At 50.6% G+C, this 17,827-nt stretch overlaps 1 protein-coding gene across 1 annotated transcript in view; it reads left to right on the forward strand.

Moving 5' to 3' along the window:
* The window catches only part of LOC103251928 (TBC1 domain family member 22A), a 137,840-nt gene extending 121,188 nt beyond the window's left edge, over window positions 1-16,652 (forward strand). The window contains exon 4 of the mRNA XM_008050543.2: window positions 15,197-16,652. Coding sequence (XP_008048734.2) covers window positions 15,197-15,325 — 129 coding nt within the window. The 3' untranslated portion in view covers window positions 15,326-16,652. The remainder of the gene's footprint in view (window positions 1-15,196) is intronic.
* Window positions 16,653-17,827: the final 1,175 nt, after the last annotated feature.

Consider the following 17,827-nt stretch of genomic DNA (forward strand, 5'->3'; position numbering starts at 1 on the left):
AGGCTGTGTTCTGTATTCTTTGATCTTCTGGTTAAAAGGGCACTCACTGAGTGTGATAGAAAGGTTAAAAATAAGATAAATAAGGATGAACTTTTCATAAGCAATTTTCTTACCAGGACCTCTGTGGCCCCGTCCATGTCTATGACTGGTACCTAATGCCATAGAGTGTGATGAGTGACCTTGGAGAAGCTGGTCAAAGTAGACCTCTCACAGAAAACACTCATTCCCATATGCACACACTTGTGTATGGTTTCTGCACCTCCTACCCCACCGCTGCACCTCCACCCCTACCTCTGCACCCCCCTCCTGCAACTCCACCTCCTTCCCTGCACCTCTATCCTATTTACACCCCTGCACCTCCAACCTCATCCCTGTGCCTTCACCCACACCCACACCCCTGCATCCAAAACTCCACCCCTGTATCCCACCCATACCCTTGTACCTCCAACCCCACCCCTGTACCCTCACCCACACCCTTGCCCTGCACACCACCTGTACCCATACCCCATACTCTTCCCGACCCTTGCATGCCACAACCCTGCACCCCTCTCCTATACTCCACCCTTGTACCCTCTACCCTTCCCCTTGCACCTCACCTCCTGTACCCCACACCTACCCTGAATCCTACCCCTGCACCCTCTACTCCTTTGCCCCACCCTGTACCCTCTACCCCCACCCCTGTACCCTCTACCCTCACTCCTGTACCCCTACACCCTTCAACCCTTACTCTTGCACTGTGCACCCCACCTCTGTCAGGGCAGCATTTTATCCAGCACCAGGGCTTTCCCAGGAGGCTGCAGCTCTGAGAATCGAGGCTGAGACTCTGGGTCAGGTAAGTTTTGCACCCCTAGTCCCTTCCTGACCTGGTGTTCAGCATATCCACAACCTGTACTCAAAGTTTGCTGTTGTTGGCATTACTAGAAACTTAGAGAAATCCGTGCTGCAGACTTTTTAAAACACATCGAATGCTGCAACAAGACATTTAAGAAAAAAAACCCAGGATAAAAGAGTTTGTAAAGAGATAATTATTTGCTGTGAAAGAGAAATCATTCTCATTTGTCTTGGCTCAGAATAGGAACCCCCTTGTTAGGAGAAAAGAAAAGAGAGAGGTGAGATGAAGGCACAGAGAGGTGGCAGCCGGGGCAGGGACCACCTCCCCTTCCCATCTGAGAAGCCACACAGCCCCCAGTGGGTTTTTAACACACAATCCCAGCCAGCCCTCTACACAGCTCCTGCCTGCTCCTTCCCCATTCCTGTGTGGGGAAAAGAGGGTGGAGAGCCCCCCTTCCCAACCCCAGCACGAGGGCCTCTGCCAGCCACTGCTTAGGACCACCCACAAAGGACACATCACACAGACTGTTTCCTAGGCCAGGTTGCCTGTCCTATGGGTGGGTTGGGGCAGAGGAGCCCAGGGTCCCCAGGAAGACAGCATCTTTGGTGTCTGTCCTTTCCTGCACCATCACCTCAAGGCAAGACCTTCATCCAGAAAGGAGATGGGGCAACCTCGGGTCCCCTCCCCACACTAAACTCTCCCACCACATAGTACACACACCACACAACATATAGCACACACACCTTTATACACATACTTGCCACACATACCACACACATACTACACCTCACACATATAACACACACACACCACATGTGCTATACACATGCCACACGCACAAACAACTCAAGAACACACAATACATATACCACAAACATATAACACCACACACACATGACTCTTACACACACACAGAGCACACAGCCTCCCAGGCTGAGGAATGGCCACCTGATATTTCTCATTTTCCATAGCTTCAGAAAACCTGGATTATGTTCCTCAGCTGACACACTTAGTGCTGGCAGTCTGATGTGGAGAAGGAGTGCTTCAAGCCTCTGTGAGTACAACTGAGCTGCCTGATTAGGGACACAAGCATCCATGCTGAGGCTTGAGCAAGCATCAGGAAGCCGAGTGGGAACACCATCAGGGTCCTTGGTTCCTGTCCCCGGCAGCGGAGTGTAGTAAAGGACTTCTTTCCTTGCCATTCACTGGTATCTCGATCCACGTGCTGGACTCTGGGGAAGAGGAGCCCTTGCTGGCAGAGCTGTGCAACTGGGGTCTCCAGGGCCAGGCCCCACCATCCCCAAAGAATCACACAGCTGTCCATCTGAGAGAAGAGAGTGTTCTTGGTCAACAGGTATAGGTTCCCTTGAGGCAGCCAGGGAGTTGTTGCCATTCGCAGCCCTGAGTTGCTGGGCTTGGAGGTCTCCTGCCAGCTGAGAGGTCTCCCAGGTCTGTGCCTTCTCCTGCCCTGTCCTCTCCACCCCCCCCCTTTGGATTACATGCTGGTTTTAAGTATCAAAATACAGAGATTTTCACCGGAGCCTTACCATTATGTCACCATTTTGAAATGTCCGAAATCTGAATCTGTTAACCATTTACATCTTGACCTGTTCTCTTCTTGGTTCTTTCAAGTTCCCACACCTGACACAGCCAAGCCACAGGGACTGAGATTGCAAAGGGAAAGAGTGTCCCCACAGGAAAATCATGAGAAGGGACATGAGATCCCAAGCAAGAAGCCCCTGGGATCTCATGCCCTCCCTTTCTACAGGACTCCCATGGACTGTGGGTCCAGTACAGCCCCAAGAGCATCCTGGCCAGTCCTCATGCCCTTCTTTCTTTGAGAATGGGCCCTAAGAGCCTTGACTGTTCCCTGGGCCTTTTTTCAGTTCTAGAAAACCTGTGGTTTCCAGAGTACTGGAAAGAAAGGGAGCCAGTCTGTCACTCCACATACTGGCCAGTTCCCTCCTTTCAGCTCAGCCCTGGGGACATGAGATGACTATGGAGAAATTGTCTAGTCCTGCTAGGGAGGGGAGTGCTGCCAGGGAAACTTCTAGAAGGAGATGGTAGCTGGTTTGTCTTTTTAAAATGGAAATAATATTTTCTGTACATCCCATTGCAAAAAAAAGTTTGGAAACAGAATCTTAAAGAAGAGAAATAGAAGACTGCCATTTCTACCCCTAGACTGGCTGCTGCGGGTGGTAGTCCATCTCCTGCCACTGTGCTGCTATGTGTGTCTCATGATGCAGTGGGCATCATGCCTCCTGTGTAGCTGCTCACTCATCATCCTGCTAGCCATTACCCTTTGAGGAGTTTCCAGTATCCTCACGTTTTTCAGCAACATACTTCTTAACTAGTAAATAAAGAAACATCTCATCATGTGGATGTGCCAAAATATCTTTCACAGACCTGAGCAGAGTTGGCCTTTTCCCCCTGATATTTTACTATGAAAATATGTAAAATTAGCTGGGCTCGGTGGCTCAGCCTGTAATCCTGTGCCTTGGGAGGCTGAGGTGAGTGGATTGCCTGAGCCCGCGGGTTCGAGACCCACCTGGGCAACTTGGCGAGACCTCATCTCTACAATAAATAAAAAAGTTAGCTGAGTGTGGTAGTGCATGTCTGTAGTTCCAGCTACTTGGAAGGCTGAGGCAGAAGGATCGCCGGAGCCCAGCAGGTCGAGGCCGTGGTGGCCGGGAGCGGCCACTGCACTCTAGTCTGGGCAACAGAGTAAGACTCCAACTCAAAAAAGAAAAGAAAAGAAAAGAAAATATGTAAAATTCAGAAAAGTAGAAAGCATAGTTCAATGACAACCATCTAGATATAACAACTGGTCTCATTTGCCATACTCACTGATGATCCATAACAAGGGTTGAGTTTTGGGGTGAATCTTTGGAAGTGAGCTGTGGAGATCAGCACCTTCACCCCCATGCACTAACTGGGCAGTGCCTAGGGAAAAGGCCTTTTACACAAGCGCATGACCATGGGCACACTTAGTGGAATGACCTCCAGTTTTCTAGCACATCTGAGACGTAGGGGTGCTTTGAACTCCCTCAGTTGTTCCTCGGATCTCCTTTTTGATAGCTGATCTTTCCCATAGATCTTTCTGTATATATATACACACACAGCACATATTATTATTTTTTATTTGAAAGGTTTTAAAAAAGTTTATGTGTTGAACTTATCAATCTTTTATTACTTCTGAACTTGGAGTCATAGTTTAAAAGGCTTTCCCTATTTCTGAGTTATGAAAGAACTCAGCCATGGTTTCCTTTAGGACTGGCATGTTTTCTCCTTTGCATTAGATCTTGGATCCACTGGAGTTTACCATGGTGTATGGAATGAGCTAGAGATCCAGTTCCATCTTTTCTCAAATGACTCTCAGTTCTCCCAGCACTGCCTACTCAACATCCTGCATACACCAGCATGCATTTAGTCGTTTGCTCTGAGGCAACTGAGGTTTTCTTTCCTTTGTCTGTCAACAGCAAGGTACTAATGAGCACCTTTCTACATTAGCCTTTACCCAAACCTCAGGAATATTCTCCAGTCAGATTCTTAGAGGTGGGATTACAGACCCACTGTAGTGTCTTTCTCGTGGTCTTGGTATGCAGGCCCTCCCTGAGAGCAGGAGTTCAAGCCCATGAACCATGTGTCTGAATGTTTCACAATTATAACTCATACCATGTTAATGCCGAGGCCCTGACCCTGATCCCCAGTATTGCCCTTTTAGCCTGGAGACCAAAGGAGACAGGTCAGGTGGAGGTGGGCCTGAGCCAGATGGGTATTGACCAGGCAGGTTCCCCAGTGAGCCAGGGTGGGCAGATTCCCCTCCCCTGAGCTTCTTGTTTCCAATAAGCACCTCCCCAGCTGCCCCACCGAGACAGAGGCACAGAAGCACTGTGGTCATCTGAGGCCTTTGGGGAACGTCTTTCTCTGGTATCCAGGGTAGAGGCCACAGTTCCCCCTCTCCACACCTGTACTCATGTGTCTTGTCTGGGGCCCATTTGTCTTATTTGCCTTTCCCCCATAATTCCTGCTCACAGTTAGTCTCTGAACCTTTAAAAAATGTTCATTAGAGACTGAAATCAAAGGTCTCTGGTTTCAGTATTGGTAGCAGGCAGGGCTCTCCAAAGTGCAGGGTCCTGGGTGAGGCCATCCTCATCTGAAGGTGGTAGGGTCAGTATATATGGCTAACTTCGTACCAAGTCTTAAAGGATGAGTTGGAATTACACAGAAGAAAAGAAGGTGAGGTTGGCCACAGGAAAGGGACAGCCCTATCACCATGGGAGTCAGAGACAGCCCAGAGAGACCAGAGAGGAGGAGGAAAGGGCTGTGGAGAGGAGACCACGGGCCAACTGCAGGAGCTTGCTGACCAGCACATGCTCCTGCGGGGAGGGGCGCAGTGCCCTTGGTATCTGCACATGGTCGGGGCTTATAGAATCTGGATCTCAAGACCCTCCTGGTCCTAAAATGGCAGCTTTGCTGCTGCACCAGCCCTGACACATACAGGGGCTTTTCCTCATGCACATACTTGTCCCACTGAACACAGAGCTCATGAGCTAGATGAAGAGTCCCTTGGATCCCTTTCCCAGGGTAACCATGCATTATTAGCACCAAAGCTTGTCATTAGGTCAATGACAGCCCAGGACCACTTCAGGAAGATGGCCTTACCTCTTTTGAGTGAGTCTTGCTTTTCCTTGTATGAAGCAGCCACCACCATACCAAGTAACGGAGTTCATCTCCTAGATGCCTCTGTGTGGAGGTCTGAGCCGATTTCAGCCTAGCCCACGTCTTCCACAGGCTGCACTGAGGGTGAGGCAAAACCAGCCTGTCCTCAGGAAGTTCAGTGACATGGAGGGTATGCAGTGGAATCAGAGTCCTCTCATGAGACTTTGTAACAGGAAAAGCAGTATAATCCATCTGCACCCTCAGACACATACCCTGTGATGCCTCGGTACTAGATTGAAATCCTGTTCGACAAGACTAGTGTGCTTGAATATGGGTCTTGTTAAGGAGTTGATTTGAGGGCACTTGTGTGTGAATGTTTAGGGTAGTCCTGATCAGCCAAGATCCAGGTCCAAGGGGTTCTCTAAGAATGGGGACCAACCTCAGCTCTGTCCCGTGCAGTGCTGGCAGGACCTGGAGATGTCAGGTTGAGCTTCCCTGGGGGTCTTGGTGTTTCCATGGAGGGTCCAAGCCTGAGTGGAGAAAGGGGGACTGTGCCTCAGCAGCAGCTTATGTTTTGGGGTGCTGGGTCCCCACTCCCCTAGCTGCTGAGCATGGCTGTTCCTTGGCCACTGAGGGTTTTCTGCCCTTATTTACTTTTTTTTATAGATAGGAAAATATAGTTTATTTAGAAAATAGATTGGAGAGAAAGAAAAAGGGGGATCCACCTCCCCCAGATTGGGGAAGGGGCCAGAGCTTAAAGAGAAGCATGACCTGGCTATAACTCAGTGGAAATATGGCCAGGCCAGAGCTTAACAAAAGCAATCGCAGCCTCTGCCCTCATTTCTTAATATTGAATCAATATTGAATAAGGAATTTCACAACACAGTGGGCCAGGGGTCTAGGGGTCTCATGCAACTTGAAGTTCACTAGGTGGTCTACACTGACAGAATCAAGCCCTTTTTGGTATAATTTAATCTCAGCCACTCTTTTTCTTTCATTTTACACATGTTCTTAACAAGACCCGATATTTTATGTTGAATATGGATTCAAACCCCAGCAGATCCTGCACGGGAGGAATACAAATGTCCCATCCATCCCTCCATCATCTGTCGGAAGGCCCCGTGGGTTTGGGTAGGAACCATGACCCCCGACCTCCATAGTGTGTGGTCTGTGGAGACCGCTCTCAGGTCGGGAAATGGGCAGACAGGGAGGGGAGGGTGTGAGACAGGGAGAGGCCTCAGACAGGCAGAGGCTTTGTGAATCCAGGCACAAGCAGGTCCTTTGTTCTGATTCCAGCCTCAGCCCCTCCCAGCCTTCGTGTCTGCTCTGTAAAGTGTGACTTTTGCCTCCTGTGGTCATGCAAGGGCTCATGATCGCTAGGGCATGCTGGTGGAGAGAATGCAGCAGAAGCGGAGGAATGACCCTTGTGTGCTGGCTCCACACCAACATATGGTCTACCCACTTAGCCCTCATAGCAACCTGTGAAGGGGCTCTTCTGTCACCTCTGAGGAGGTGCCAGCAACTTGTCCAGAGCCCACAGATAGAGCACAACAGTCAAGATGACAATTAAACAACATGGTGAGTTCCTGGAGCCCTTTGTTTGCAGCAGTGCAGCTCTGTCACTGCTCTTTCAGCTTGGAGCTACCTCCTCTCTCTGTCCCAACCTCACAGACTAGGGACTCAACTTCCAGGGACAGCATGCAGAGAGCTGGGTTCTGACCCACCTGTGCTCTGACCTGCTTCTCTGGGCAAGTTGTCCAGCCTCTCTGCACCTCGGTTTCCTCATCTTAAAGACTAAGGAGTTGGGAGAAATGCCCTGAGGACCCATCTGCCAGGAAACCTCACACTGCTGCCCTGGTCCTCAGACCCCAAGTGTCTTAGAGGTGGCACCAGGGCCTCCTTTCCACAGACGCCGGGCCCTTCACAACCCTTCAGTGGTTAGACTTTCTCGCCAAGCCACACAAATAGAGCATCTGAAGGCGAATGGGAAAGTGAATTAAACCAATTAACCCTACTACCTGTCTTGTATGTCAATGTGGTGGCTCCTGTTTCATTTTTCTCAGTTCAGGGAAGAAAATAATAAGAGTAGGCAAATGGGCCCTTTTAGCCCCATCTTGATTAATGTATTCATCTTTGCGTGTTGGCAATTTGTAAACTTCCGACTTGAGTAGCTTTAAGCAGACCTCTGTGTGCTCTCTGCTGTGCTGAGGAGCAGGTGTTGACGAGTTCTGCCACCGCAAGCTCACAGTCCTTTCTGCTGCCTGGGGAGCCTTCTAGTACCTTCTCTGCACAAAGTGTCCAGGTGAGGGAAGCACTGGTCAGTGCTGCTGGCAGACACTGGCCTGGGAGCAGGCAGAGGAAGGTAAGGCAATATTCCTTAGAGTGTGCCGTCATCCAGTTAGAATCTAATGCCAGCCATGTAGAAATGTCAAAACAAAATAAAAACGGGGTGTGATTGACTTTAATAAAATACTCTAACCCAACCCATCCAAAATATTATCATTTGAACCTGTAATCAATTTAAGAATTATTTAAAGAAATATTTGCAAGGGGTTGTGACTCACGTCTATAATCCCAGCACTTTGGGAGGCTGAAGTGAGAGGATTGCTTAAGCCCAGGAATTCAAGAGCAGCCTAGGCAACATAGTAAAACCTCGATTCTACACACACACACACACACACACACACACACACACACACACAAATCATTAAATTAACTGAATGTGGTGGTGTATCCCTGTGATCTCAGCTACTCAGGAAGCTGAAGTGGTAGGATCACCTGAACCCAGGAGATCGAGGCTGCAGTAAGCCATGGTTCTGCCACTGCACTCCAGCCTAGGCAACAAAGTGAGACCCCCCCAACTCAAAAAAAAAAAAAAAAAAGATATATACGTGTATACACACACACACACACATATACATACACACACACAACATTATGAGTTAGTATATATATGATATTAGGAATTATTTTATATATATATATATATGTATGACATATTTTGTTTGTGCCAAGTGTTCAAAACTCAGAGTGTGTCCAACAGGGACAGCACATCTCAGCTGGGACTCGCCATGTTTCAGTTGCCCTACAACCTATATCAGATTTTGAAGGGGAAGCCTGTGGTTGCCAGTGTCCCATGGCTCGCTTATATTTCTCTGTGTTGTAATAAATACGGTCTCTTTTCTTGTTTATTTCTCTGCCTGTTGCTCGATACCTACCTCCACACACAATCATACATGTACATCCTTGCGGAGCTGTGTACTGGGTGTCCCCTGTGCCTGGAGCAGTGCCCAGCATGCAGCAACCCTCCTCTTGTGGTCACCCAGTGAATGAACAAATACCTGCTGCATTGCCCATCAGAAGGTCCTGGATCTCATGCCCCATTTGCTGGAGGAGAGAGGTTGGGGTAAGGGTGGAAGATGGACACTCCACCTGCAGCACTGGCGATGTCCTACAGCACAGGGCACCCTCCCATCCCCATAAACAGAGCTCCTGCTCTGGGTGGGGACACCATCACAGCAGCTGCCTGGCTGGATAACGAGGGTCCAGCATGGAAAACTCACAGGCCACACTAGCAGCTAAGCTGCCCCTTGTCTCAGGGTAGGCCCTCCGCTTTTATTACTTTAAAAATTTGTTTTTAGTTTTTAGCTACTACATGTTTATTTTGAAAAGATTGGAAAATATGGATAAAGCAAAAAGAAACCACCATGTTGTCTTCCCCACGACGACCACATTAGCCTTTGGCTACTGGTCCTCTCTTGAGTTTTTCATGCAAATGCACATCTGTGAATTTGTATGTACACACAGAAAAGTAACACACAGGCATGTGCACAGCGGGGCGGTGCCCCAAGAAAGCAGAGGCCACGGCCCTTTCATCTGCCCAGCTCATTGCCGGCCCTGGAAGTCCCATGGTGTGGTAGCAGGTGTGGCCAGCCATTCAGGTTGCTCCTTGTTCTGATACTTTGCCCTTGAAGAGTCTATAGCTGCTGGAGTCACTGGGCTAATGTTTAGTTTTCTGTTTAACCCTTGTGTGTTGAAGTGCCATGAAGAAGATTGTCCATGCTGGGCCCTGGGGGTCCCACAGGGACCTGTGCCAGCCCTGAGCTCCCTCCTGCTGACAGTCCCAGCTCCCATTGGAGACCGTTCCTCACATGGAGCCAGGATAGTGTCTGCCATGCCGTGCTCTCCACCCTTTGGTTCCTTCTCACTGTTTCTATTTCTGCAGGTCCTACTTGAGTTCGAGCAGGCTGGTCTTAGTCACAGCATAACAAGACATTGTCAGATCATGACATTTCTTCTTCTTTAGACAAATCCATTTCTGTTGTCCAAGGGCCACATTGATTGTACCTTTCTGGGGGAAGGGGCATTTGAACTTTCCCTTAGAAGAAGGTGTGTGCTCAGAGCTCAGAGTCAAAGCCCTGGGGACCTGAGCAGATGGCTTTCCTCTACCCACATGGAAGGATCACAGGGACTGTTAGGAGGCTTGGGGGAGGCCTTGCACATGAGAGTGCTTTGCAGAGCACTACCAGGATGGCCAGGCCTCCCCATGGGAGAATCTCTGAGCTCATGGGGCCAGAGCATACCCTGCATTGATGGTGGGTAATGGGTCAGCCCAGAGGCAGACAGGAGGAGGGGAGGCCTTGTGTTTTATGCACTCAACAATGTATGCTCTAGTCAATTCTTTAAGAATATTTAAACTTAAATACAGTTCATTTTGCATCAGATATTAGAATTTGAAGACCCAGCCCAAAGAGGTTAAAAAGCAGTATCCTTCTCTGGTTTCTCTAAGGAGCACTGGATGCAGTGCAGACATGCAGGCCCAGCTACTCCCTGGGCAAGATCTCACCTGTAGCCTGTTTGGTGATACCTGTGATGGCATTTCCTACCCTCAGACATGTGTCCCATGCCTACCATGGCCCAAGTGTCACAGTAGGGGAATAAGGTGTTGTCCTGCCTCCTTTTAGTGTTCTGTCCAGTGAGAATTTGGTTTCTTATTACACTTATTTCCCAAATTATCTGGCTTTTTCCATGGGTAAAATTCTAGTCAGCAACAAATACATTTATTTAGGAGCAAATGCTGCTGCTGCTGCTACTACTGCTATGGTTATTAGTACTGCCACTAGTAATGACAAAAATAATGATTGAATATTAGTAATGATGGGTAACTCTTGTGCCTTGATGTTCTAAGCATTGTCAAGGGCATTTTGCACACATTCAATGCCCAGTGAGAGAGGTACTGTTGTTATTCACATTTTACAGATGAAGAAACTTGAGGCACATAGGATTATGAGACTTGCCCAGGGTCACGTAGCTAATAAATGCAACACTGGAATTTGAACCCTAGTCATTTGGCATCAGCAAGCATGCTTTTAGTTGCTTCTCTGTACTTACTTTGCAACATTCATTGACCACCAAATGCTTAGTTGGGGGGACATAGAGACACATTGACACACTGGACAATTAAGACGTGAAGGCTCACCTACTAGAACTGACCAAGGGCCAAAAATTAGCAGAGAGGATGTAGCCAAGGAGATAGATGGCTCCATGACATAAGTCGAGAACACCAAGGACATATCCACACCATTTGTGGGGTCTGGCGGCAGTGAAGCCAGGCCTCAGTCACAGGCTTCTGTCATCTGATCCTGTGATCTTTCTGCCACCTCAGTATTGCCCAGGATCACGTGAGCCTCTGCCCTGGGCCAACCACACAGAGCTTGGGGTCCTGAGAGGGGACCCAGGGCCTGCAGCAACCCACCTACCTCCTTTCTTAAAGCTCAGAGAGCAAGGACACCAGCATGCCACCATCTCATCCTTCTGGGGAGGGCCTAGCACATAATCATACTCTGCAGGTGGCATGGTGATTCATTTGACTCTGAAAAAACCCTTATGGCAAGAAGTAGCCAAAGCCATAAACATTATTTGCTCTGTAGCATTAGAAAGCTCATGCATTAGAACCTACCCAGAGACAAAAATGAGAGCAGGATGACTTCTGTCTAAATGCTACTCACTGCAGCAGTGTTCATGGGAGCAACTGTTGGAAACAACCCATCTCGGCTTTTGACCTTTACTCCGCATCCCACTCACTGGGGGCTTTTAAAGATACCTTTGCCGGTGCTGAGACTTGCAAGTCAGGGCTCCACTTTTGCCAGTGTGGTGTTGGCAGGACCCACCCAGCTCTCAACCTTACCTCAGCAGGGGCTGCCTGGTAGAAGGAAGACCCTCCTCGATTCATTCTCTCATAATGTAACATCCAGGGTGACCAGGGTACAGCCCAGATTACCCACTACACAGAGCTACACAGAGGAACAAAACAGCCCCTCTGCCCAGGCACCACCTATGAGGTTCTGAGCCAGTTGTCTGGGGTGGAGCCTGGGTATTAGAATATTTCTAGAGCTCTTTACGTGATTATAATATGTGGTCGGGGCTAAGAAGTGCAGACCTTCAGGCCATGCAGTTGGGGGCTGATTCATTTCTTATCCCTCACTGACCCCAGACCCTGCAGCCTTTAGGAAGGTCCACTGTGGACATGCAATGTCTATGGAAGGACTCTTAGGACACAGACTGATTGAGAGAGGCAGGGTGCACATCACACTGCACTCTTGCTGTGGCCTTGTTGAAATAGTGGTGCCCCGTGGACGAGGAGATGGAAAGAATTGCAGAATCCTGACACATCCTTGACTTGTTATTGCATCAGTGTCCTGGGCAAAGCCCTTCTTTAATTTTTATATAACCAAATGCGGTCATAGCATTGTTCATGGAAAAGTTAAGATTAAAAACCCAAGTGCCATCTACTGTTTTCTGCCTGGGGCCCTTTGAAAGCCCATCTCAGCCCTGCCCTCCTGCTCATGCTGGGCCAAGTTGTCCCAGGGAGAGCCGTATCCCTGTAATGTGACCGCATGATGGCTTCGTGAGTTATGGCCCCTTTACCTGCATGATGTGGATAATGCAAAACAGCTCATGGCTAATAAATGTGTCGTGTTTCCCCAATAGGAGATACCTCTGCCTAGTGCATAAATAAGACAAGCCTTTTAAAAAAAGAAATCTGTATTTAAGGACGTGTTTGGCTGTGTTCTTTGCCTCCCATAAAGGTCACCCAGATAGATTTTTCCTTCTTTAGCATTGCAGGCTGTGAAGAACTGGGCATTTCTATTCTCCCTCCATCCAGTGAACCTGGGGGACTAAATTAGATTCTGAAATTGAGTGTGCAGTGGAGTCGGTAAGTTACCATAATGGGAGGGTATTGCTTCTCACCTTGCAAGTAGCGAGGTCATGATAATATGAAGCGAAGTGGATTAAAAATAAAACCAAAGGTATTTATTTATGACCTGCTCAGAATTGGATTGGCATCCGTGTAAGTTGCATCTAATGGTGAAAGACAGCAGATTGATGTTGATATGTCCCTGGGGACTTTTTGCCAGTGAAATTTGCTCCGTGAATTCAATTTAAAAGCCCACAGAAAGTATCCAAAATGCAAAAGGAAATGCAATTGAAGTGGGGGGGGGGTTGGAAACCCAGCAACAGTGAAACAACAATTAGAGGGGAGTCCACGTATGTAACTCTCATGATAGGGGATTAGAAAGTGAGGTTCTGGGACAGCTGCAGGGCCTGAATCAGTGAAGGTGGGATTGGGTTACATGAGGACCACAGACTCTGACGCAGCCAGGAGTTGAGCCCAGGTTGTCTGGCCAGGCTCTGTGCCCACACAGTTCAGCTCATCCTGCTTAGACCCCATGTAGAGAGATTGCCACCCTGATCTACAGATGGAGGGGAGTGCTGCTCAGAGAGTCCAGGACACTTGCCCAAGGTCACACAGAGAGACAGGATATGGACTGCAGGGCCCAGCTACCCTATGGTGCCCCCTCTGTGCCAGTCTTGCAGAGCACAAGAATCTCAGTGGACAAGCAGCCAGTAGCTGCCATAAGCCCAGGAGTGAGTCTCTCTGGGCTTCACCTTTTTGAGGCAGACAGTATGGTAGCCTGAGCTTACTACCCTTTCTATCACTTGCCACCTGCTAGGAGCTGGAGATGGGACCCCCTGACCACCTTCCCGACTTCCTGGACCTAGCTCCTGGAAGGACTTAGAGGTAGAAGAAGTAGGGGAACCTGCAGGTGACCTCAGAAGTCCCTGGGGACAAACTCTGTAGGGCTGGAGTCCATCAGAGCTATGTGGACCCCTCTCTCTAGGAGTCAACCTGGCTTTATGACAGGGAGCCTAGACTTGGGCCAAGCCCTGCAACAGCCATCCCCACATTCTTCTTTGAGACCATCCCTCTCCCCAGAAAGCTGTCCTGGCCACATAGCCCTCTGAACCTACTTCTGCCAAATCCCTCTGGGTATTGGGGTTTCCCGAGACCTACCCTGTCCTTGATGGGCTGTCGGGTGATGGTTGTATGTGGGGGCCATCTGAGTCTCCCCATTGTGCCCCAGGGTCCCTGTGCTTCTCCTTCCCAGCACCTGCCTCAGTTACAGATAAGTCAGTCACTGTCTCTTCAGTGTCCATCTCCCGGCTTCTAAACCATGAGCTGCAGAGACAGCCCCTTTTGTGTCTCATGGGGATGGGTCTCAGCATTCCCACAACCCACCAGAGCTGACACATGACCCAGCTGTGGGTCTGGGTGAAGTAGAGGGGGCTCCAACATGGCCAGCTCCAAAGCAGAGCTCCTCTTTCCTGGAAATACCAAGAATCAAGTGAGTGACAGTTACAAGCTCTACCTGGTGTATGTCCACCCATTGCACCCGCCCAGTGTGTGCCCATTCGGTGAACCAGGTGTGTGCCTGCCTAGTGTGTGTGGTGTGTATATGCCCAGTATGGCCAGTGTGTGCCTGCCTAGTGTGCCCAGTGTGCTAGCTGGGTGCCTGCCCAGTGCATGCCCACCCATTGTCCCCAGTGTCCTTGGTGGGGGCTTGCCCAGTGTATGCCCCCCCAGTGCACTCAGTGTGTGCTTGGTGCGTGCCTACCCGGTACTGGATGTGCGTCTGGCCTCGTGTGCATGTTCTCAGTCTGCCCAGCAACCCCAAGGCCAGTAATGATAGCCCCATTTACAGAAGAGGAAGCTGGGATTCAGAGAGTGGGGAGTCTCTCAGAGGTGGGAGTTGTTGCCCCAGGGAGCTCGACTGGACCTTGAATATGAAGCTAGGTGTGTTGGAGCCCAGCACCGCCCCCACCCCCCAACTAAACCCAGTGTCTTCAGGCATGGGCTTTGATGTGCTCCTGGATTCTTGGGGTGGACCCACACTGGCTCCTTTCTGTGGTTCCTGCACACACATGCCTCAACAGCTAACTATGCTGGTGCCTGGAAGGCTGTGCCAAATGGCAGTTCCAGGGGCAGATGTGCTTTACTTCCCTAATAGAGGCTTTGGGAGAGTGGGAAGCTCCTGGACAGAGGTGGCAATGCTGCAGCCAGGCCCCCAAGAGCCGGGTCTCCCCATGGGGATGCAGGGGTCTCTGCTAAGTGAAGTACTGGGCGGCCCCTGCCTCAGCATCTTCTCAGGTGTCGGACTCGGAGCTGTATAAGAGGCTTTGTGCCTGGCTGCCGGGACGTGGGTGGGGATGTGGGGTCAGGCGTGGGGCCCTGCCAGGGTCTAGTAGGGAGCAGCTACTGGCTGGCTTTCCAGGGTCCCTGCTACAGTGCCCTCTTCTACAGTTGCACTCTCCCCACTGTAGGTCACCTCCTCTGACCTGGGCTTGTCTTTCTCTCCCCAGGAGCTGCTGCTCTTCCTCCAGAACCTGCCCACAGCCCACTGGGACAATGAAGACATCAGCCTGCTGCTGGCTGAGGCCTACCGCCTCAAGTTTGCCTTTGCGGACGCCCCCAATCACTACAAGAAATGAGCCTGGGCCCACTCGCAGCAGGCCCCGCCACCCTGGCAGTGGCACCCACCCACCTGGCTGGCAGCAGGCTCCTTTGAGCTGGTCCTGGGCCAAGGAAAGGCCTTGCAGGGCAGCCACACCCTCTGGGGAGCTTGCCAGGATCAGGCCGCACACTTTGTCTAAGACTGGCAAGGACAGAGGTGACCTCTGTTTCTGAGATACCAAAGATAGCTGGGAGAAGGTCCTGGCTTGAAGGGCCAGAGGTGGGTCAGGATCTCTCTCGCCCTCTCCCTGGAGTGTCCTTGCCAAATGGCCAGCTCCTGCAACCCCAGCCTGAGACGGCCTGGGATGTAGGCTCTCCCAGAGAGGCCTGCTGTCTGGGTGCCAGGGCCAGAGTGAGGTGGTGGCCATCTTACACCTACTTTGAAATGCAAAAATTCTATTCTGTTGAGTGAAAGAGAATAAAATATAGACAAAATCTAGACTAAGTGAGACATTGCACTAACCTGGGATCTCCTTGCTCGTGGGAGCCCCTCACAGCCAGCCGTATTTCTGTAACTGGCCAACCTTCCCACTTTGGTGTGTGTTTTCTTTCTTGGTTTAAACTTGGCTAGTAAGCTGACCTCAAAAGTTTGAGCCGAGAGCCCCACAGAGTGCCTGGGAGGCTGTGGGACAGGAGGCTGAGCAAAGCGAGGCCTCTCGTGATCGCCTTACTTTCCATTTCTAACTAACTTCTTTTAAAAGAGAGAACCCCCCACCCCCCTAGGTTCTGGTCTGATAACCCACTGCGCAGATGGGGGTTGTCCTCAGACAGAGGCCTGGAGGGGCCACACAGGCTGGCGCTGGGATGCAACCAGGCAGGAGTTAATGGCCCTGTAATCAAAGCTTCTCCTCAGGATGTGCTGCCTTTTTCCAGATCTGCTGGGTTAGAGGCACCACTGCTTCTGACTGCTAATTGGTGTCTGGATTTCAAGGGCTGAAGAACCCAGACCTGACCCTGCCTGGGGCTCTGCGGGGTCTGAATTTCTACCCCAGGGCTTTGGAACTTGCTTCCCACCAGTCCCCCATGTGTCACAGGCCACAGCCCACAGTGACATGGACAACCCCATGGGTGGGGCCACAGCCTTCATGGTCAACGACACACTGGTGACCCACTTCTCAGACTCCCCTCTGTTTCTCCTTCAGGAGCAGCCATGGCCTCTGCCAGTCTCTAGGATGCTGCCCGAGGCAGTGGAAGATATAGACATATGTTATGGTTATGTATTCCTGCTTCTATTACAAAAACCAAGGGTCATTACATATGGCACAGAAATTAGCACAAAATACTGTGCAAATGTCAGATACTCCCAAGTCATTGGAGGGACGGACTTGCCTTAGACAGAAGGAGAGCCTTCCCCACGCCTGCTGTCCCACCCCCTCCCCAGGGTCAGGGATCCTTTCAGACCAGATGCCCCACCTCCTCCCCACCTGCTCCTTGGCTAGATGTGGGGGACTCAGTCACAAAAAGAGCCGCCTCCATGGCTCTGAGCAGGAAAACCCATCTCACTTAGCTGAGAGGGAGCCTGGGCTCTTCTGTAGCTCAGATCACACCATGTGGCCAAAACGCTGGGGTCACAAAGGACCTGCCTCTGAGGCAGCTTATTTTTCAAGTAGGAAGCATCCACAGAGTTACATGGAGTCCCACGTGTATTTTCATATGTATGTGAACGCCAAGTCTGAATGTGAGGGGTGTTAACCATAGGCCTTGCATATGAGCAGACTGATCTAGAATGTTCAGGGTGTGCTGTCTGGATGTGATGTGCTAAAAAACCTGGAATAAAAATGCAGTGACAAAGTCGCAGCCTTGGCCCATGATTCGAGGATTTGCTTCTCGAGGACAGGGCACCTTGACCCAGCCCTGCCACAACTGCCAGACAGCCTGAACTCCAGGTTGCCTACAGTGCACCAGGCCGCACCTCTGCTGACCCCTACCAGGCCTTCCAGGGAGGTGAAGGTGCAGCTATGCAGGTGGCACAGGGACGCTGCTTGCCCGGATAGGTAGAAGGGGATCCCTCAAAGCACAGATGCTGTACTGGCTGAACAGCAGAGCATCAGGGTCAGTCCCTTGGTGAGCCCTGCCAGGCTCCCACAAGAGGGACCTCCCCATCGAACCACATCTGTCAAGCACCTGCTGTGAAAAGAGCCCGTGCTGGGGAAGGGGCCTTCTCCTCCCACTCCTGAGACCCAGGACTCCCCCTGCCTCCAAACCCCACCCCTACACTGAAGCACTACCTTTCCCCTGTCATTGAAGCAAGGTCCATCGAGCCTCGGTTTTCCAGGGCAGCTTTGGAGGTGCCCTTCCCCCTTCAGAATACCCCACATCTACACCATACCACACTTGGGACCCTTCCATGGCAGCAGTGTGCTGTCCACTGACCTGCATGGGTGCGATCCACTCCCTATGGGTGGGCTGGTGGCTCCACAGGGTGGGAGCCCATTCACCTCTATTGCCCTTGGCCCAGCACAGGACTAAGCCGGGAGAGC

This window comes from Carlito syrichta, unplaced genomic scaffold, assembly GCF_000164805.1.
Source record: "Carlito syrichta isolate Samal-C Ts95f unplaced genomic scaffold, Tarsius_syrichta-2.0.1 Scaffold149321, whole genome shotgun sequence".
Taxonomy (NCBI): Eukaryota; Metazoa; Chordata; class Mammalia; order Primates; family Tarsiidae; genus Carlito; species Carlito syrichta.